At 38.2% G+C, this 21,528-nt stretch overlaps 2 protein-coding genes across 4 annotated transcripts; one reads left to right on the forward strand and one right to left on the reverse strand.

Moving 5' to 3' along the window:
- Positions 1-418: 418 nt before the first annotated feature.
- On the forward strand, positions 419-7,851 carry lipib (lipase, member Ib). Of its 2 annotated transcripts, none has more exons than XM_079806626.1 (10): positions 419-567; positions 2,363-2,778; positions 2,862-2,970; positions 3,056-3,157; positions 4,122-4,211; positions 4,451-4,618; positions 6,352-6,441; positions 6,525-6,633; positions 6,710-6,883; positions 7,200-7,851. In XM_079806626.1, exons 1-10 carry the CDS (start codon positions 513-515, stop codon positions 7,273-7,275), a joined length of 1,389 nt encoding a protein of 462 aa, XP_079662752.1. In that variant the 5' UTR covers positions 419-512; the 3' UTR covers positions 7,276-7,851. The 2 variants fall into 2 exon arrangements, with proteins under 2 accessions (XP_079662752.1, XP_079662753.1); XM_079806627.1 differs by having other exon boundaries at positions 443-567; positions 2,402-2,778.
- On the reverse strand, positions 5,365-21,439 carry LOC307119899 (uncharacterized protein). 2 transcript variants are annotated; one of them, XM_079806624.1, is made up of 11 exons: positions 21,214-21,439; positions 18,366-18,409; positions 17,746-18,261; positions 16,617-17,396; positions 13,016-13,185; positions 12,782-12,923; positions 12,563-12,620; positions 12,351-12,481; positions 12,075-12,171; positions 11,882-11,987; positions 5,365-8,194 (listed from the first exon to the last, which is right to left on the reverse strand). In XM_079806624.1, exons 2-10 carry the CDS (start codon positions 18,401-18,403, stop codon positions 11,889-11,891), a joined length of 2,031 nt encoding a protein of 676 aa, XP_079662750.1. In that variant the 5' UTR covers positions 18,404-18,409; positions 21,214-21,439; the 3' UTR covers positions 5,365-8,194; positions 11,882-11,888. The 2 variants fall into 2 exon arrangements, with proteins under 2 accessions (XP_079662750.1, XP_079662749.1); XM_079806623.1 differs by lacking the exon at positions 21,214-21,439 and having other exon boundaries at positions 18,366-18,546.
- Between the last annotated feature and the right edge of the window lie 89 nt (positions 21,440-21,528).

Below are 21,528 nucleotides of genomic sequence, written 5' to 3' on the forward strand. Positions count from 1 at the left end.
TTGTAAAGGGATAATTCACCCACAAATTAACATTTTGTCATCATTTACCTGACCTCATGCTGTTTAAAACCTGTGAATTTCTTCTGCAGAACACACAAGATGATATTTTGAAGAACATGGAGGTTCAAACAACACTATTGAGTTTCACAAAAACAAAACAAAAAACACTAAGGCATTGTTTAAAATACCTTCTGTATTCTAAAAAAGAAAGAAAGTCAAAACATGAGGGTGAGTAAATGACAGAAATTTCATCTTTTGGCGGACTATCCCTGTGAGGTTGTTCAGTCATCGCTAAACGTTTCTTCTCTGTACACTTCTGGAAGTCCTAAGCTGGCCTGCTGACTTAACCACATTGTGACACTAACTACAGGGTGAGCACGTGTGATCTCATCAAATCTCCTTTGCCCTGCCCACAATCCCTCCTCCATGGGTTCTTTTCTTTACAATAGATTCACTATGTTTCTTAGTCTTCTTGATTTTCCTCGTGTCTACCTCTCTCACATCTTCTGGTAATGATGTCAATGTGGCGTTTCCTGATTTTAATGAGCATCTTTATGCTTTGTAAAGGTAAGAGACAGGACAGGACTCTACCTAACAGATTACACGTGGTTAAACGTTTGATCCGCTGACTTTTATTGGTAACTTGGAAAATTAGTTTTGAGAAAGATTTAGACATTTCTTTACAAAAAAATGTAGTTGAGACACATTAAATCTGGGATGTTTTCATTTCTGATTTAACATTTTGTGTCTTCTATTGAACTGCGTGATGAGCTTCAACAAGAGCTTAGTCTTTATGTTGTGTCTGACAAATTTTGAATAGCTCAAAGAACATTTGATTTGTTTGATACATCAGGTCTTAAGAGAACTGATTAATAGATACATTTCAGCTAAGACATGAATAAATGCAGTTGTACCGTCTCCAACCTAACCCAAACAGAAATACCATGTTTTTTGGTCTCAAGGATCTAGAATCCAAGGACTTGAGGATTAATTTGTGGCCTATATTTACCAATGTTATTTCAGTGACGTGTAGTCGGTAACTCTAGATGGCAGAAATAGCAGATCAGCATGATAGACGGTTAAATACAACAAACCCCCATCCTTGATCATGTGACTGACACCTGTAATAATCTCAGATCTTTCTATTGGAGGAAGGGGTGGGGGCAAAGAAACATGTGGAAGGAGAGGTGGGATGATCTGCTTTTTTATAGAAGCATGATCCAATTGTGACTTACGTGCAGGCTAATTACAAAGCACAGATGACCTCTATGGTCGGAAATCTACATGGAAAACCTGAGAGGTTACATGGCTAATAAATGCAATGAACACATCAGATCTGCAGGATGATCAGAAGGATGTCGTGCAGATTGATGAAGAAAAATGGAAGCATTAAACTTTGACGTTTAGTGGAGAGGACGCACAGCAAGATGAACAGAAAGTGGGTCGCTAAAATCCAGGCTTACTTCACTTGTGGATCAGTCAGTGTCAATTTTGGGAAAGGACAAGAGAGGGCAAGAACAGCGATTAATATTGTGAATATTCTAAAAGTGCAGAACAAATTAATTCTATATTATCAGCTTCCAGAAGAGCAGAACTGGGAATATGTTTAAAGGATTAACTAAGACTTTATTATGAAACTAAAGGAACCAAAACACAGACACTGCATGGATGAATTTCAACGCATTAGTTAACAGAATATTACAACAAATGGTATATGCAAATAAATGATGCTATTCTCAGAACATATCATTTATCTGGACTATTTTTGACTTTTTCTTCTACACATTCTAAAACCTGAAAAAAAAACTGTGTTTTATGGGATGATTTGTTCTAGCTAATCAAAAGAACCACCTAGCACTATGCTAAGCTAACGAGCTAAGCTGTTAGCTTGCTAACCTAAGGCTAAATGAAAACAAAGGAGAGGAAATTGTTTAATTTGAACATTTTGGCATTATGGTTATTTAGATATTATTTAACATGATTAACATTTTCATTGTTAAGATGCAAAATTATTTTCTAAACAGGCAACAGTTACCCATTAAAAGTCATCTTAGCTAATTGAATTGCTTTCTAGTGTGACTGAGGCTTAATTAGTCAATACTTTGACTATATTTTGAACTAAATTAATCTGTTGTATAATTTGAAACCTAACAAGCTTGTTGTTGTGTAATGTTTCGCTTGAAATGTGTTTTTACAATATTTCATAAATGATCTTCTGTCTGTGCAGCAGTGTTATTTTAGCATTTTTTATTACTATATTATTATAACATTCAACATTTTTTAATTAGCTGGAAACAAAAAGGTATAACAAGCCATATCAATTAATTGGTTCAATAATTAACATCTTTATCTTTCACACAAGCAAAACCCAGAGCAGAAAGCCAGTGTCTTCTGTCATTAGGTGAGGACAGTGAGTGTGACGACTTCACCGATCTGGATTTCCATGAGTCTTTCATGGGGACCAATCTGTACGTGCGGCTGCTGCTCTACACTCGTGCAAACCTGGAGTGCGGTCAGGAGTTTCCCCACCACAACTTCACTAAAGAAGCCCTGTTTAATGTAACCAGACCCACTACCTTTGTCATACACGGGTACCGACCCACAGGGGCACCGCCTATCTGGATCAACCACATTGTGCACTTGTTAGCGGCACAGAAGGACATGAACATCCTGGTAGTGGACTGGAACAGAGGGGCGGCCAACCTCAATTACTTCACAGCGGTAGCCAACACACGGGGTACAGCTGTGAACATCACAGGCTTGATTGAGAACATGGAGGTAGGGTCAGTGGTCTGAAATCGCTTTGGTCAGTAATGTCTAGCAAATTATTGAATGTGGTTAAAATATTGTGTTCCAATCAGAAAGAGGGAGCATCTCTTGACTCCATCCACCTGATTGGTGTCAGCCTGGGTGCACATGTTGCCGGGTTCATTGGCGCGATGCTGGGAGGACGAGTGGGCAGAATCACAGGTGAGCCAATGAAACAAAACCGGTTGCAACATCTTCAGTTAGTTAACCTTGCCCAATACATTTAGTTTCACCTGCTCCACTCCAGGTCTAGACCCAGCAGGGCCAATGTTTGCCGGTGTTCCCCCCGAGGACCGCCTTGATCCAACTGATGCCCAGTTTGTAGATGTGCTGCACACAGATATGAACTGTAAGTATAAGAAATTTGTGGCTAATGATATCAAAGAATACAAAAAAAAATCTATTATTTGCATACAGCAATGTTCCGAATGGTAAATTCAAATAGTTGTATTATTTTGTTGTCACATAATTTAAACTATGTTGCATTTAAATAAGCGAGTGTGATCCAGTCATCAAATCAAATACATATTTCCCCCCCAATTCTATGGATAAATGTTTAACCCCTTAACTGTCACTGTCCAGGATACTTGACGCTCTTCTTATTGCCTTTTTTGTATCACATATTTTAGCAATCATCATAAATTAGGTATCATTCGAAAGCTTACGAACTCCCATTTTGAAATTGAACATTGCGTTACCATGGAAACGGTACTTTAATTTATTTTAGTAGGCTAAATTTATAATCAAAACATTTTCTAATCTTGACAAAACGCATATCGTCGGAAAGGTTTGTGTCTCAAGGTTCCATATAAAGTGACAGAAGGGTATTTTGTGATAGAAGTGATATTTGGACAGAAATGTTTTAATTTGTTACAGAAGAATGCATTAAAAAAAGGAATGAGGGTGGCTATTTTTGGTACACCGCTAAAAATATCTCCTAGGAACAATTTGTGATGCCATCTTCAAATTTAGAACACGACTTGGTTATATATATGGCTTTGTTTTTATAGTAATTTTTAATATATACAATTTAAATAAAATATAAAATGTTAAGTGCAGTACATTTGATTTACAGCAAATTAAAACTTAAATTTAAACCATCTGCTGAGTGTCTTATTTAAAACAAGACCAAACATAGATCTATATTCCAAAGCATTTCTTAATTACAACCATGATGGAAGGTCAGGTCAATGTATGTTTTTGCAAATGTGGAAGGTCAAACAGGTATTCCATGCATACAGAAAATGTCCACACTGCGCACAGTATGCTTGAGATTAATAATACTAAAATAGTAGTATGCTTTCCTGTGGCAGCCTTTGGCCTTAGAGGAACCCATGGCCATATTGATTTCTATGCCAATGGAGGATTAGATCAGCCTGGATGTCCCAAGACCATCTTCTCAGGTCAGTGTGTTAAGATATAACATTTGGGAGAGGTCAGGGTTAAGACCCAAACAATTAATGATGATTTATCTCATATAGAAGGCTCTTGAAATAAACCCGAAATGCAAAAAGTTGGCTGTGTAATTAAGATTCTGTCCATTATCATTATGCAATACTCCCAATGGGATTGAGTTCATAATAAGGATGTGTTAACAGGCAACAGGGCTGAGATCTAATCTCACTCCTCCTCTTCTCCACAGGGAAATCTTATTTTGTCTGTGATCACCAGAGGTCTGTTTTCCTGTACCTGTGTGCTCTGAATCACACCTGTAACCTTACGGCATACCCGTGTTCCTCGTACAGCGACTTCCTCAGTGGCCAGTGTTTGCAGTGTGAGACCTTTAAGCCTGCGTCCTGTCCTGTTCTGGGTAAGAGCAATATATCTAGTAAATTGACCATATTAAATGCAAATATGAATACCGAGTAAAGATTTCAAGCGTGAGGTTGCGTTTATATAACAGTTCAATAAACAAATTAATACACAGAGCAACTTATATTTTAGACAGAATATTTTGTTACTTTGTTTTTGCTCTGCCAACAAAAACATTTCCTAACTAAGATCATAATCAACTGTCACTTGTGTCCGAGCAATGCACTGAATGATTCAGTGTTTTTTAATGAACTGGTTGGATGTTTTCTTTTAAAAGTTAATGGCCAAACGTATCATTACAAAATTTCAATGCTGCTGCAGGTGAAATATAATGCGGATAATATTGAATAAATATATTTTCGTCAGGTTAAAATACTGATAATTGCTCACTCATACCCCTTTATCTAACCCTCTCTACTTAACCGTCGGACTCGCATAACCGTCATGTTTGTAGTTTTTTAATACTTTTTATCCGCGTTTGTAGTTCTGATCGAATCCTCGTCTATTTTTTTTACAGTCTATGATCCTCGTCCATTTCGCAATGGGTTGTGGGCAATATCAGCAGTTAAGAGTGCGCATCGATCTGCACTTCGAATTCTGACCGGAAATAGTAGACCATATGGGAATCTTTGGAATACTCTTTTCAACATACTACGATTTGGGACATACTAATTCTTTTTTCGAATACTATTTAGTACGGATAGTATTGGAATTGGGACGCAGCGGATGTTTTTTTTTCTTCTTCATGGAAACATCTGAAATAAATGGAGTCGTCTTATATTCGGGGTCTAAACTTACAATAATATATAATACAATAAACAATACAATAAACTTACAATGTCAATAATACACCCGCAACAATAGGTAGCACCAAATACGAGTAAAACGAGTGTCCCTCTAGTAAACACAGCGGAGTCACCAAACATATACATTTTTTCAGAGTCACCAAAAATATGGCATTATATACTAGATATAATACTAAATACTATTTGCACAAATATAGTATTTAGAAACAAAAGATCCCCTCAAAATATTATTAAACTAAAATATAGAACATTTATTTAATTGAACAATAGTTAAGGTGTATGGCCTGGCCACATTTGACCACCAAGGAGTAGGCTATGAGTGTGACCAATAAGTAAAAAATACATGAGGAAATGTTGCCTCTCCATCTCTCTCCAGAATAAAATGATACTGTAAATGTTATTACTGTAATAATCAATGCACACTATGCTGTAATGTTTACCAAAAATTGCTGCAAATACCTGTATAGTGAAGCTGTTGTCTATCCAGCTTTAAGGCATTCAAATATATTGACAGCGCTGGTTTGTTATGAACCACGTGACGCGTGGTGGCGACGCCGGCGAGATCAAAGCATGTCGCAACTCGGTTTTTCAACAGCTCTGGCCTTTATTGAGGCGCGATCTCTTATGCCATATTAAGTGTGCCAAAGGATTTTATTGTTTGAATTTTGAATTAAAACATACACAATTTGAAAGCTGAGACTGTTTTCATATCAAAAGCAGGGATGCCAATTTGCCGTGAGATTTACGTGGGCAGAATGAGAATGTGAGGCAGCATATGAAAGCGTGTCTCAAGCCAAATGCGTGAGAGTTGGACACCCTTTATCTATGCCATAAAGCGTTCATTTGAAAAATATGCAGTGTTAAAATAATTTTCGTCTTATATTCGGAACAACACGGGTAACTGTTCCATAACCTTCCTCCTCAGGTTATGACATGAGCCAGTGGAGGGATACACTCTTGAGGTTGGGGCAAACAAGAGTGTATTTCTCAACTACGGCAGAGCTTCCCTACAGCAGTGAGTTCTCAGCACTATAACAGCTCATTGCAAAGTTGTTTTCTCAAAGGCAGTTTGTGCAATATTCTGATTTCTCATTTCAGAAACAAGCTACAGAGTGGACCTAGTAACCTGGAACCAGTTTCTACGGTGGGGGGTGGTCATACTCCGACTGCACAATGGAAAAAACGTAATAGAGGCCCAGATAGATAAGTATGTAAACTGCAAATGAGCTCCTTCAAACGTTGACTTGCCGGTCTGTAATGCTTATTCTGTACGTTTTGCTCAGTAAGCTGATGAGGTTTGAGCAGTATACTTCCACTCGACTACTGGCCCAGTTTGATGAGGATCTCTATCCAATTCAGAAAATATCTTTACGGATTGTCATTGGGAATGTTATTGGACCTCGATACAAGATAAGGCTGCTCCATATTCGGATAACTCCACTGGAAAATCCAGACAGGTGAATAACCACTCACAGCTGATGCCCATACACTACTGCTCAAAAGTTTAGGGTCTGTGTAAACCTTGATACATTTTTTTCAGGATTTCTTGATGAATTAAGTTCAAAAGAACAGTGTATATTTGACATAATATTATAAATGTCAACATTTGTAACATTATAAAATATATTTACTGTCACTTTTGATCAACTTAAAGCATCCTTGCAGAATAGAAGTACTAATTTCTTTAAAAAAAACAAAAAAAAGTGAATCTTTAGAACAGTAGTATATGATTGTAATGCACACATTTAATCATGTTGCTCTTGTCCCCAACAGGCCACTAATATGTCGATATGACATTATTTTGGAGGAGAATGCAGAGGTGTCTTTCAAACCGTTGCCCTGCCATTAACCTTGAAAAATCACATTGAAGCGCCTGAACTAAGAGACATTTTAAGAGGGTCTAAAAAGTTGAATAACTTTTAGTGCCTTTTCTGTGAGATTACTACTGTGATTCTTTTGTGCATTAGTACAAAATGATGTTATACCAGACACATATTCAAGTATTTGGAATTAAAGTGCAGTTTTACAATATTAAATCCTGACCATTCCTGTATAGTTTTGTCTAAATCATTACCAATTTAAACTAAATATGTAATTGTAAAGATGTTTTTCATATACAGCTTTTGCATTCTTGTTTTGTAAAATAAATGATGTGGACTGAAAACACCTGAAGCTTCATTTGAAAACATTTTGGCACAAAACTATTTTATTTACAGAAGAACTCCTACTTTGAGTTTACACAGAATACAGCGAATATGAAATTATTTTGCATCATACATGTAGGTGGTACAACAAAGAAGTCTGTATTTGTGTACTGTTATGAAATCCGCGACTGTATTTGTATGAATTGTATTGAATGAATTGAAATTTGTGCCGTGTAAATGATGGAACATAAATCAAAAATTAAACTATTCCACTGACAATCAATAATAGCAATGTTTTAGGATTATAGCAGGGTAACATCTTTAAGGTGATATTTAATATGTAATCACCTCAAGTCCTATTTTATTCTTTATAATCCTTAAAACAATATCTTTACAAGCGGTTTCTTTAAATCAACAGTTTGTCCCAAACAAATGGTAATGGGTGAATCAAAAATGGATGAACATGATCCACCAATAGAGTAGTATCAGTGATGGGTACAAAAAGTTATCTGAAGCATAAGAAATTAAAGGTTAGTGGTTCTAATATCTATAACACAAACAAACATTTTGACGTGCGCAATAGACCTCGGATTTGAGATGCTGACTCTCCTCACACACTGCCACCTACAGGTGAAAAGACAAAAGAGAGAATAGAAAAATGAAGAGCAAACATACACTAAATTAAATCCTTCTGTTTGATAGTCCGACAAAAAAAACAACATACATTAGATATATTTGTGTGTGTGTATAATATTTATATATATATATATACAGGGAGTGCAGAATTATTAGGCACGTTGATTTTCTGATCATATTTTTTTCCAGGCACATTTGACCAATTCCAAGCCACAGTAATCCTAATAACTACTATTGATTTAGTATTTAATAATGTATAAGTGATATATAATTGTTCATGAAGGCTGGAAATGAAAATCACCTTATATTCAGGTGTGCAGAATTATTAGGCATGTTTTCTTTTACAGATAAATTGAGCCAAAAAAAGAGATTTAACTCAGACTGAAAAGTCAAAAAGTATTAAATGCCCATGAGAAGGATGCAATACTAATGCAATACTAGACATTGCAGTTAAGGCGTGACCATTGGACAGTGAAATGCTCGTTGGGTCAGCAGGGTCAGACAAAAACATGTGGCGGAGAAAAGACACCTGTTAACTGCAAAAGAATTAAGAATTAAGGTGAAGAATTAAGGGTGAAACCATCAGGAACCCTTTAGTCTCCAGCGCCACCATTTTCCAGAGCTGCAACCTACCTGGAGTCTCCAGAAGTGCAAGGTGTCAGGATCTCAGAGACTTCAGTTAAGTAAAGAATCCTAAAAAATGACCCCCACTAGATAAGAATCACAAGCTGAAGTGTTGTAAAATACATGAAGAAGGCTTTTTTATAGGCTTTATGGACAGATAGGTTGAGAGTGACTCTTGAAGGACCAGCACCACATCCTCTAGTACCACTGTTTGAAGAATTCATCTTCCAGAATCTGGCAGTACGTTTTGGGAGTTCATTTTAGTCCATCCTGAAGTCCGTTTTGCAGAGATGGACTAAAAATGAACTCCCAAAACGTACTGCCAGATTCTGGAAGATGAATTCTTCAAACAGTGGTACTAGAGGATGTGGTGCTGGTCCTTCAAGAGTCATTCTCAACCTATCTGTCCATAAAGCCTATAAAAAAACCTTCTTCATGTATTTTACAACACTTCAGCTTGTGATTCTTATCTAGTGGGGGGTCATTTTTTAGGATTCTTTACCTAACTGAAGTCTCTGAGATCCTGACACCTTGCACTTCTGGAGACTCCAGGTAGGTTGCAGCTCTGGAAAATGGTGGCGCTGGAGACTAAAGGGTTCCTGATGGTTTCACCCTTAATTCTTCACCTTAATTCTTAATTCTTTTGCAGTTAACAGGTGTCTTTTCTTCACCACCTGTTTTTGTCAGATCCTGCTGACCCAACGAGCATTTCACTGTCCAATGGTCATGCCTTAACTGCAATGTCTAGTATTGCATTAGTATTGCATCCTTCTCATGGGCATTTAATACTTTTTGACTTTTCAGTCTGAGTTAAATCTCTTTTTTGGCTCAATTTATCTGTAAAAGAAAACATGCCTAATAATTCTGCACACCTGAATATAAGGTGATTTTCATTTCCAGCCTTCATGAACAATTATATATCACTTATACATTATTAAATACTAAATCAATAGTAGTTATTAGGATTACTGTGGTTTGGAATTGGTCAAATGTGCCTGGAAAAAAAATATGATCAGAAAATCAACGTGCCTAATAATTCTGCACTCCCTGTATATATCTTTTTTATACATACACAGCAGTATATACACACAGATAGCTAATCTCTGTAAGTGTATGTATATAATACACACAAATAAATCTATATACTTTATATTCACAAGCATATTATTAATATTTTATTGTATTGTACGCACACAAGCACACGCACTCACAAATTATTATGCAAGAAACATTCAGATTTTAGTTTTTCAAAGAAAGTGTTGGTTTTATTTTTCCATATCTTTTTAGATAACTAGTATCAATCAGACAGGATTGTTAAACAGTTTGCCAGGTCTACTTAGGTAAATGGAAACCCTAGTTAAAAATTATTAAGGAAGTCACAGTTCAGATGCAATATGGGGAGGAAGAAAGATCTTTCTGAAGATGAAAAGCATGAAATGGTGAAGTTTATGCAAAAAGCATTAAAACAACTAATTGTGTGAAAACTGAAAGGAGATTATCGAACTATCATACGATTTGTGAATAATTTACAACACAAGACAACTTGGTCAGATAAAGGCTTAACAATAATAATAGTGGTATTTAAAAAAGCCACTGTTGAGCAGCAAACAGGTATTTGAAGCAGCCTCTCCATGCAGGCTGGCAGTTGTGTGTAAAGTTTCCTTTCAGCCATTCCTAACCAAAGCTCAAAGAGAAATGTGTACAGTGGGTGTAGAAATACATGTTCAAAGACCTTTATTGTTGTGGTGTTTTTTTGCAACATGGGATAGCGTGTTGTTCTGAATGAAAATCCTTTTATTTCAGAAGGCTATATCCTTCTTTTTATACCACAGCAGAAAATGGTCTGTTATAAACTCCACATATCTTGCAGAAGTCATTTTGACAAATTTAAGCCGCGTTTCCACTGAAACTACCCGGAACAATTTGTACCAGGAACTTTTTTTACAGGAACTTTTTTCCCCCAGACCTGCTGCTGTCTGCGTTTCCTCTGCAGTCTAAAGTACCGAGAAGATTAGGCCAATTAGTCCGGTGATGTAGGACTGCTCCTTCCTGTGAGCGACTGACAGTAATAATTTTTGCGCAACACTGTCTGCAACAATAACAACAAGTATAGAGGAGATTCAAGGAGCCCTGCTTTTGCTAGTTATGTATTGGTTTACTAAAGAGGTAGTTAACAAAACGGTGGGAAGGAGACAAGCACTGATACTAAAGCGTATTCTGAAAGCTCGTAAAGCTAGATTTAAAATGAGACAAAGTATGTTATTATCAGCTATTACGGACATTGACTGAGATGGCTGAGATGAACGCGCGCCATCGGACAGAAAGAGCAAGGCTGATATTTGCTGAACGCAGAACGAACCTCGCAAAAGACATTTAAAAATGTCGGTTTAGATAAAATACTGCGTGAGCTCAACCAATCAGCATGTTCAGCGCCCAAGTCCCACCCCCAAAAGTTCTCGAAATTTGAAAAAGTACTACCTCGGAAGCAGGGCCGTTCGGAAGGGGAAATATTTACCCGGAACTTCATTTAGACCCTGGTTCCTGCAGTTGAAACACACCGAGTACCACCCCAAAGTTCCTGGGGAAGGTTCCTGCAGTGGAAACGCGGCTTTAGAGACCCTAAAGGGACCTTGCATCTCACTTACCAATATTCCAGCTCAAATTAACCCCCACCTAACTCCTTGCTGACGTCGCAGTCTTGTTGGAACATGGTGGCCACTCACAAACCCTACATCTAGACCATCCATTGTAGTACGGCATTCGTCAGTGAATACATGCATTTAAAAATGAGTGTATTTCTACACCCACTGTAAACATTTCTCTTTGTGAGCTTTGGTTAGGAGTGGCTGACCTTTATCTGATCGAGTTGTCTTGTGCTGTAAATAACTCGATTAGACTTGATAGTTCGATAATCTCCATTCAGTTTTCACACAATATTAGTTGCTTTCATGTCTTTTGTTAGACATTGCACCATTTCATGCTTTTCATCTTCAGAAATACACACACACACACACACACAAACACACCCACCCACAAACACAGTTTCCTCACCACTATTTCAAGTCCTCCGTCCACGTGGTCTGCTAATGCGATTGGAATTCCCCCTTGGATTGAAGTTTTGCCTGCTAGGTTCAGGCATTCTTTGACGAGGACCATCCTGGAGGACCAAAAATAGTCATGGTATGAACAACCAAACTTTTTAAAAAGTAGACATGCTCCACACAGACAAGAAACAAAGACTCACCCACTGCCTTGGACGCTCGCGTTCTTGTTCAGACCACCTAAAGTTCTCATCCGCCTCCTCAGGATCGTCACTCATGTAGGGAAGCTCACTCTCACGACTTTAGAAAGACATTTACATTTCAAATCATGGGAGATGCGGATGCCAAATACACATTTTTATTTATTCAATGCAGAAAACACGATGATACATGCAAATAATGAATCTGATATATTACTGTAGCACACATAGCAATAAAAGCTCATAAAAAGAAGCCAACAGAAACACTTTAGTTCATACCTGTCAGGAGCCATTTGAGCCAAGCTTCCCCCAGCAATGGTGATCTTCACACCCTCCAGTCGCTGCTGTCTTCTTCGCTCCAGGTCATATCTGAGGTCACTAGGGTCAGGGACAAGCTGTCGCCTCTGAAGCTAGCAAAATAATCTAAATTTGAACCAACATACATAAAATGTTCTATTTGATACTGATTGACCTGAAAAATATCAACTTACTGGATCTGCCCCTATGTTGCAGAAGATCTGAGTTTTTGATGAAGACATTCCGAGCTGCCTATAATAAGAGAACACATTTTCATGTCAGTACTCTTAAAATTTAGGAAGAAGGTGCTGATAAAATCTTTAACCCTAAATATAAATAATAATAAAAACAGTGATGCTCACCTTTGCAAGCTTTACTAATGAATAAAAAAACTAGACAATTGACATGTGTACCTATTCATGACTGGTCCCACATTTCCCATCTCCTCCTCCTCATCCTCCTCTTCTTCTTCCTTAAACTCATCCTGGAGTGAATAATACTGTTCATTTGCAAATCGCTGATTAAGCGTGATGCCTTGGCCCCTAAAGTAACTTTCTGCAAACCAACAAGCAAACGGTTAGCCAAAATCAATTTTGTGCTATGTAAGGTACAGAATATACTACCAGGCTAATCCACTTGTTACTGACCTTTAACTTGATGCACAAGGGTAATGATCTCTTGGGCAAATGTCCCAGAATGTACAGCCGATTCCCTATAAGTCCCAGAATGCTCCAGCATGGGCAGGAAATCAAGGCGCTGTCGACCCACATTGACTAAGTCCAATGATAACTGCCTATCTGAAGAATATCCTAAATGACTGAACAAGAGGTCACATGACAGAGATATAAGGACCCATTACAGCTTAAAATTCTTTTTTTTAATTTTACATTAATCAAACTATAATATTTATAAATAAATGTTTTAGAAAAGTTACTGCTTACTACCCCTGTTGGAATAAAATCAGGTACAAAACTCTGGTACAAAAGTTCAGTATTACTACCATATTTACCATAAACACTACAATGTTTATATTAATGAAATATAATATAATCCCTTTTATCTATTCTAAAATATCTCTACCAGTGAAATTAAAAGTGGTCCCCTTTTTTGGAAAGCAACTTTATGAACTGGAAACTCAAGGTACATTTACACAACACGATGTACTTAAATTTTTTGCATACAGGCGTCAACGTTGTCAAAATAATCCGTTCACACAGATCTGTGACAACGGCTAAAAAACACTGTACTATTCATGCCAGGCCAGTAGTTGCTGATGTCACTTTGTAAAGAAACAATGTGCCTATAGATTGAATACGTAATACGCATGAAGTTACTGTTTTCACAAATTTGCATTTTTGTAGTTTACACAGACGATAACGGTATCTTTTTCAAAAACTTGTTTACATTTGCAGGCCCCCAAAATGCTGTTGTGGTGTAATCGATCAGCCAAAATGCATAAAAAGTTGTGTTGTGTAAACAGTTGATTCACTGTGACCCAGTGAATATAAATATATATTTTTAAAAAAAATCAAAATACCGATTTTGGTCTGAAAAGTGCAGTTTACAGTTTTCAGATTGACACAATTCGTAATTTTAATTTGAGTCGTGTGCTTCAAAACTTAATTTTTCTATCATATAATTAAATAATTTTAACGTTACATAATAAATATGGCAGGTCGAAGTTCATGCCTCTCCTCTCACTGTCCTCCTCTCATTGTGCGTTTCCATTCATCAGAGGGTCCTTCAGTAAACTCATTTGTTCCAGATTGTCCACATGATGACCGATGGCGATCAGGCAACAAATCTCAAACGCGTTTGTAAGGCGTGTTTACTTGTAGTGCAAAATCTTGACTGTGAGCTTGAGAAATGGATGCATTAAGTCGACTGTATCAACTTAAGGTAACTTCTGGATGAGTTTTGAAGATCTCCAGTGGGTCTTTCAGATCCCTCTCCTCTTCGCAGAATAAAACAAGACACTCTTCAAACTTCAGCTGTGCTCCTGGACTTTCCCTTGGCATTTGGAAAATCTGTAGAATGTAAATCTGATTCGACAAATCTTGCTGCTCCGCTGTTTTGCAGATAAAATCAAATGTCTATCGGCAGATGCTTCAAACAGTCATCTATGAACAGTTATTATTGTGGAATTTGCCACTTTGTTTCTTCCATTTTCTTCGCTGACCTCCTCTTGATAAAAATTCTTCAAAATGACAGGTACACATTTGGGAAACATGGCAAAACGGAGTTGAAGAGTCTTGCAAATCACTGTAAAATACTTCCAAAGACATGTCTTCACATGGCACAAACATGTATACGGAGTGCTCATCATTTGTTGAAACAATGTGATGTTTTTTTAAAGTCCAAATACTGAAACAAAAAGCAGAAAGAGTTCCTGTAGTTCATCTAGCAATGCATGGAGCTAACAATGCCACGGTCATGGGTTTTCTTGGCAGGGAACACAGTCAAGTCTTGAAGAAACTGTACGATGTAAGTCACTTGGAGTGTCTGCCAAATTGGCCCCATAACATTCCTGTTGCGTTGTCCAATTGAGTGAAATATTTTGGTTTCATAACTCATCATGAATGGAGGGCTGTAGTGTCCATACAACAGAAACATCAAAATGAAGTATCTTCTTAAGCCCAAGCATCTTTGCTGAATCCACATGTTCGAGTATTCACAAAAGGCAGGATGGGTGATTGCTGGATGAGATTGTCATCAATAAATGCAGGTAAATGACGGTTGACTCTGTGTCTTTGTCCATCTGCTTCAGATTTGTTTGTATATGTAGTTTTTGTCCATGGTACAAAACAACATCACAAATACGTATTGCATGGGATAGTACAAATACATAAAAAACTTGGCAAAAGTCAAATCGCATCCAGGAATTTTCTTGATGTGGTGTAACATTTTTGCTTCAGTTCCAGATTAAATGAGTGCTATTGGTCCATTCAGCCCCATCTTCTTACTTTCAAACAAGGTCATACTTCTTCCCAACAAGCAAAACCTCTGCAGCAAATGACAGTTTGAGCGCAGTGGACATCTGGAAAACGTGTGAATACCTACTCGACTTCAATTCGATTGTATGGTTGCTGACTTACCTTAAGTCAATACAGCTCTGAAAGTACAAGAGCTCAGACCCTGTGGGGCACTGGTATTTTGGTGGAGACATCATCTTGAAGAGCCAAAAAGCGGATGTAAAGAGGGGGACTGATTTTCCTTTGTCTGGGTGAACTGGTGGAGCATATCATCCTCAGGTTCTTAGGCAAATTAAGCGGAGATCCATGTAATTCCAGTCTAGCATTTCAGACATTTGATGAACCATTTCTATGCAGGAATAAGCAGCAGGAAGATGTTTTTTGTTGTTGTTGGATTTACTCCCAACTTGGTAATTCAGTCCTGTGACATCCATTTAAATGAAGAGTGAAACTTAAATGCAATTCAATTCACGTCCTCTCTAGATGACAAAACATGTAAGACACAGAGGGACCCAAACCCGGGTGTTTTGGCATTGATGTCAAGAAGAGCACACTGTAACTTGCACCAACTACTTATGCAATCTGGGATTTGTTCAGTTTTTGCAATTTCTCCACAGACCTTCTGAAAAAAATGTTCTTGTGAATGATCACCAGAAGTGTAACTTCTGCAGTCCTTCTCCCTCCGGTCTCATTTTAGGATGCATTAGCCATGTCAGGGCCTTGAAGTCATCAATGTTCCTGACGTTTGAAGGATTGGCTGGCAGCTTTCACATCCAAACATTTGTTTAAACGGGGCATGTGCTGTGGTGTTGGCACCCAAATGTACAAGATGAATACGTCAGAAATGGCAGATCAATCCATAATACATCCCATTACTCCCTGGTTTGAGTAAAATGGTTTATACACAAGGGATGACACTGAACTTCAGTGGACAATGGACATATCCAAGTTTGCAAATCTTTCCCCTGTTCAGAGCCGTACGGGATATCCTGGGAAGGTTGAACAAAAGTGATAAAACTTTATCGATGGATAATTTGCCCATCCTGGAGTAACCATATCTTGGTATGATCTTCAATACCCATGTACATGATGATAGACACAAAATGGCTCATCAGTGGGTTTTCTAGATTCAACCCCACACTTTCCTTGAATTTTCTTCTTGATCACAATCTGCAGAATGTCGTTCTTCAGGTCTTCATGGTTTGGCGACAGTGGACAAGAAAAGAGGCATGAACTTTTGACTCTAACCAAATGTGCAATGACAATGATACTATACCTGCTTTGACTGACGGGGCGACTCATGTCCACCTTGATCTTGAGGGTCTCCTGTTCACTGAAATCCATTCTAGGCGCAGGACCAATATTAGCGTTACGATTCCTGTGATACGGAGCTCTTTGGCGAACCTCCTCTTGTCCCATCATCCTCCCATGATTCCTTTGTGGTCTCTCTTCCTCTTGTCCCATCATCCTCCCATGATTCCTTTGTGGTCTCTCTTCCTCTTGTCCCATCATCCTCCCATGATTCCTTTGTGGTCTCTCTTCCTCCCATTCCTGGACAGAGCCCCTTTCTCGGTTCCTCAAATCAATATCACTCACATCCCTCAAATTCATTTCCCTCTGTCCTTCTGAGTCTCTTGAATGTGACTCCATTCTAGATTGATCCATGTTTCTTGGTCGCTCTCTCCCTTGACTTTCTCCTCCATAAGAAGAGTAGTTCTTCCTTGACTCCTCCCTGGGGTTAATATTTGGTCGTCCGGGGTGTCTATCTTGTAAGGGACGTGCATGATGACCTTGGTCTCTTCTATCTCGATGAGGCTCCCGGTTTCTCTGGGTTTCAGTTGGCCTAGGTGGATCTCTGTTCCTCGGATAGCCACTTGTTTTCGGGGGATCACGGTTCCTGGAGTCTTGTTTTGCGATTCCATGATCATGTTCCACAATGACAGGTGAACGACGTGGGCTGAAGCCCCTGTGATGGTCAACAAACTGATCCTGGAGACCCAAATCTGAAAATCCTTTAGAAGAAGGGTGATGCTCCCTATAATCTGACTTTGATGACCTGTATTAAAAAAGCAAGTAACATTTGTCCAAGATTAGAATGAAATTACAAAAAAACCCGAATTACTAGCAATGTTTTAGTGAACAATACAATTAACTGGATCTATATATTCCAATTGACAATAATGACAGTTAACTGAAACTAATCTGAATGAACGAAAAAACTAACAATAAAGATTAAATGTATTAAATGTAAAATTAAAAGGCATAAAGTGAAACAGATGCAATTAGAAACAATTTTATCCATCACAGAAACAGATGGCTAGTGATTGAATCCTTTCTTCTGGTCTTCGTTCCACTCTTGTCCGCGTCAGACGTATGAAGCGGAGGAAAGAATTGTATTCTTGTACCTCTCTGGAAAGGAGCCTCTTTCATGTTCGCCATGTTCTTCATTATGATATCCATAATCCATATGTCTTCTTCCTTCTTGATATCTTGGATATGACCTGTCCCTCGATTCTCTGCGATTGTTCTGTGAACTGAGCTCCTTTTCAACACCTTCATTCCTGTTCCAGCCTGGAGACGGCATCCTGTATTGCTCTTCCACACCAAAACGTGTGTTATCAGGGGAAGGTAACCTCTCCCTGGGCAGCCTCCTTGGAGAATGGGACTGTCTTTCTTCATTACCTTGCATGTGGTATCTGGTCATAGGTGAAGGCGCTCTTTTTTGAGCATGCTCTATCGCATCAATAAATTTGGCCCAGTGGTCGACATGTTGCTCTCCTTGATAGGAGTCTTTGTTCCAGTGCGTGTTACTTTCTACCTTGTTGACATATTCAGGGTTTCTCCATGCAACAGATTGTACAGATGAATGCATCTGGCCACCATGTAATCCTTCAGCTCTCCTCCCATGAAGGGTTGGGATTCTGTTGATATTCGAGAGGTTCAAGAAGCTGTTAATAACCAGAGATGCAACATTTTCAAAAAAAAGTGTAACACTGAATTAAAACATCTACTTTAGATTAAATACCTTGAATATATAGGAGATCTCGAACGCGGACGTGACATTGTCTCCTTGAAAAATAAGAAACTGTTAGCCATGAGTCCAGATTTATGCAACCGAGGTCTCCATTACTAAAATGTACCATTGTTTTTGCATAGTAACTGTAGTTTTAGTTGTGGCTACTATGGTTACAACAAATGTATAGGCATTTGATATAAAAAATATAAAAGTTTCAATCAAAATCACAGAACATTCCCTCACTTTTCCAACAGATATTATGCATCAATAACATTTTCAACAAAATACAACAGCACAGGCCGTTTTTTTTTTTAAAGCTCTCATTTTCATGTTCAATCTAAAACTGAAGTTTATATCAAATTTAAAACAGTAAGTGTGATCATAAGTTTAAAGGTCCCATGGCATGGATTTTTTATTTTATTTTATAATGTATTCTGAGGTGTACTTATATTGTTAGTATGATTTTTACATCATAAAATGTCATAATTTAGAAATAAAAGGCATTTTTCTATACTGATATTTGCCCTCTGGCTGAATGCCCTGTTTCAAGGGGCGTGTCTGCTGTGAGACTTCAGTAAAAACACCCACTGTTGTGATTGGCTGGCATCTTTGCATTTAAAATGAGTGTTAGAATCTTGTGGCGGAGGGGGCGTGGTTTAACGAGGTCTACGAGGCACGAGCCTGCAAGAGAGACGGATGGACCCGAGTTCACTTCACATCAGTTCTCAGCATGTCTCAGTTCAGTGAACTGTTGTAGTTACTAGCATATACTTCAGGTTATTAGTTTATTTCTAGTCGGAGGGACTGTCACTCATGTCAGAAAGTTAGTAACTTTAGTAAATTATGGATCAGCACTGACTTGAGACGCGAACCGTTTAGAGGAATTCAGTCCGATTTGGTAAACTGGTTCTACAAGACTGATTCGTTCGCGAAGCGGACATCAGTAATGTACCAGAGACGGAGCGATTGCTAACAAAGTAATATTGTAACTACGGAGTTGTGAGCGCTGTCAGCGCGAGTTTATTTTGTTTGTATATGAGAGTTCTTAATAAACACGAGTCCTAGTCACGCCGAGCCCGTCTTCCTCCTTATTCTACCAACTTTGTAACACATGTAATGAACCATTACAGCTGTCGAGATGAACGAGTAAGTGTTAATTATAGCATTATTTTTTAGATATTTTCCCATCATACGAAAAGTGTCAGTGATGTGCATTGAGTACACAGCGCAAACAAAGACACAACACCGCAGTAATCGAATGTAATCCAGTTTATTGTGGGGCTAGGCTGGCTAGCCCAGATACCCCGCACTTAACCCCCTTCTGCTTAGTCTCGCGCCGCGTAAGGTGCCTCCGCTGTGGGCCAGATGCAGTACCGGGGGTCGGTGATGTTGAAGGCTGACCGGTCAGTGCAGCCCGAGCTTCAGCGTGCGTGAGGTTTATCTCTAAAGATGTGGCTCTGCCGATGTTGAGCAGAAACTCACGACTGTATGCACGTTTTAGAACAGATAGACGCGACGAGGACGTACAAAAACACTGACTCACAAGATAGAAAACACTGTTCTGTCGGGAGAGAGAGAAGCCGCAGTATGTGCACGAATAATACAGTTCTGTGTGAACTTGAATAATTAGCTACACATCAGAAATCACTGATCACCGATCAGAAGGAACTGAAAAAAGACTTCTGTTTTCATTTGTACATCCAAACACTGAGAAACTGCCAGCATTCACTCGTTCACAAGCAATGATCTCTCAAGGACAAACAAATATGGCGCTCGCATGGGCGTGCCAAATACTCTGGGTGGAGGAAAGGGAGGTAACCGTTCCTGTTATGACGTCACAACAGGAACATTCCAGATCAGCTCATCTGGGCTGTCATTTTCTCAAAGGCAGAGAAAGACACTCAGAACTCGGTTTACACCGATCAAAATTTCTAGCCACTTGGGGACAATATTCAGGCTAGGGGAACTCATATTAATGTTGAAAAACCTCGTAAAATGAAAATGTCATGCCATGGGACCATTAAACAAAATACTGGTCTGAAGTGCAATTAAAACAGAAATATTAACCTATGGCTTTCCCCACACATTTTTACCAAAAAAAAATCCATGATTCTCTATTACATCTGTTTGTTCATGACTGCAATTATGATTTTGTTTATTAATTACTATATATTGATGGGTATTTTCCATTTGTATGGCAAGTACCAATTCTTGAAATTAATATATTTAAAACTATTAGACCTATTAGTGTACAAATAATGTTTGTAAGTATATTCTTGTTTGTTAATAATATAAAATTTTGACCTGGAAATCAGTTTAAAAAAACTGATATTGCCAGGTTTCTATGACAGGAAACAATCTTTTAAGATACATGTTGCTTTTTCCCTTCATGCTTCCCATTATTTTGTTAAAACTGGAAAATTAAACACATTTATTTTTACATAAAAGTACCACAGCGACTGGAGTAAGCGTTACTACAGTAAAACCATGGTAACATTTCTTAAGGGCAAAAATATAGTAAATCCAAACATTAGTAGTTCCAAACATCAAATAGAAGACACATGTTATCAATACTGCAACACTTACTACTCATATACAATGAATTGATTTTTAAAATGCACTCAGAATGAAACAGTAACCCATTATACTACATTAATAATTAAACGTCCTCGACATAGTCTATTTACAAGGCCTAAGCAACAAAATGACCTGCGATAGATGATAATGCAAGAGTATGGCTTAATGAATGCAACATTTGAAAAGAGAAAAACACAGAAAACAGATAAAGACACGATTATTGAAATATAAACTTCATTTACAGAATAAAAAGACAGTGAATAATGTTAGCCTCACATACCCCGCGCGCAATGGCTTCCACGCACTGCTAGACGATGCGTCCACCAAAATACCAGTATCTCGCGGACAAATGTAACCAAAAGTGATACCGTGATTTACATCACAGATTGAGAAGCTTTCAGAATCAGTACGATGAATCAAAACCGGGTGGATTGTTGATATATGAATTTTATCACACGGCTGACTTGACCCAGCGTTCCACACACAGGGTTGACCCGGAAGCGAATGTCTCACAAGAGCGCCACCTCTGTCGCCCACATGTTATTAAAGGGATAGTTCACCCAAAAATGATTTTTTTTGTCAGTTACTCAACTGT

This window comes from Gobio gobio, assembly GCF_949357685.1.
Source record: "Gobio gobio genome assembly, chromosome: 23".
NCBI lineage: Eukaryota > Metazoa > Chordata > Actinopteri > Cypriniformes > Gobionidae > Gobio > Gobio gobio.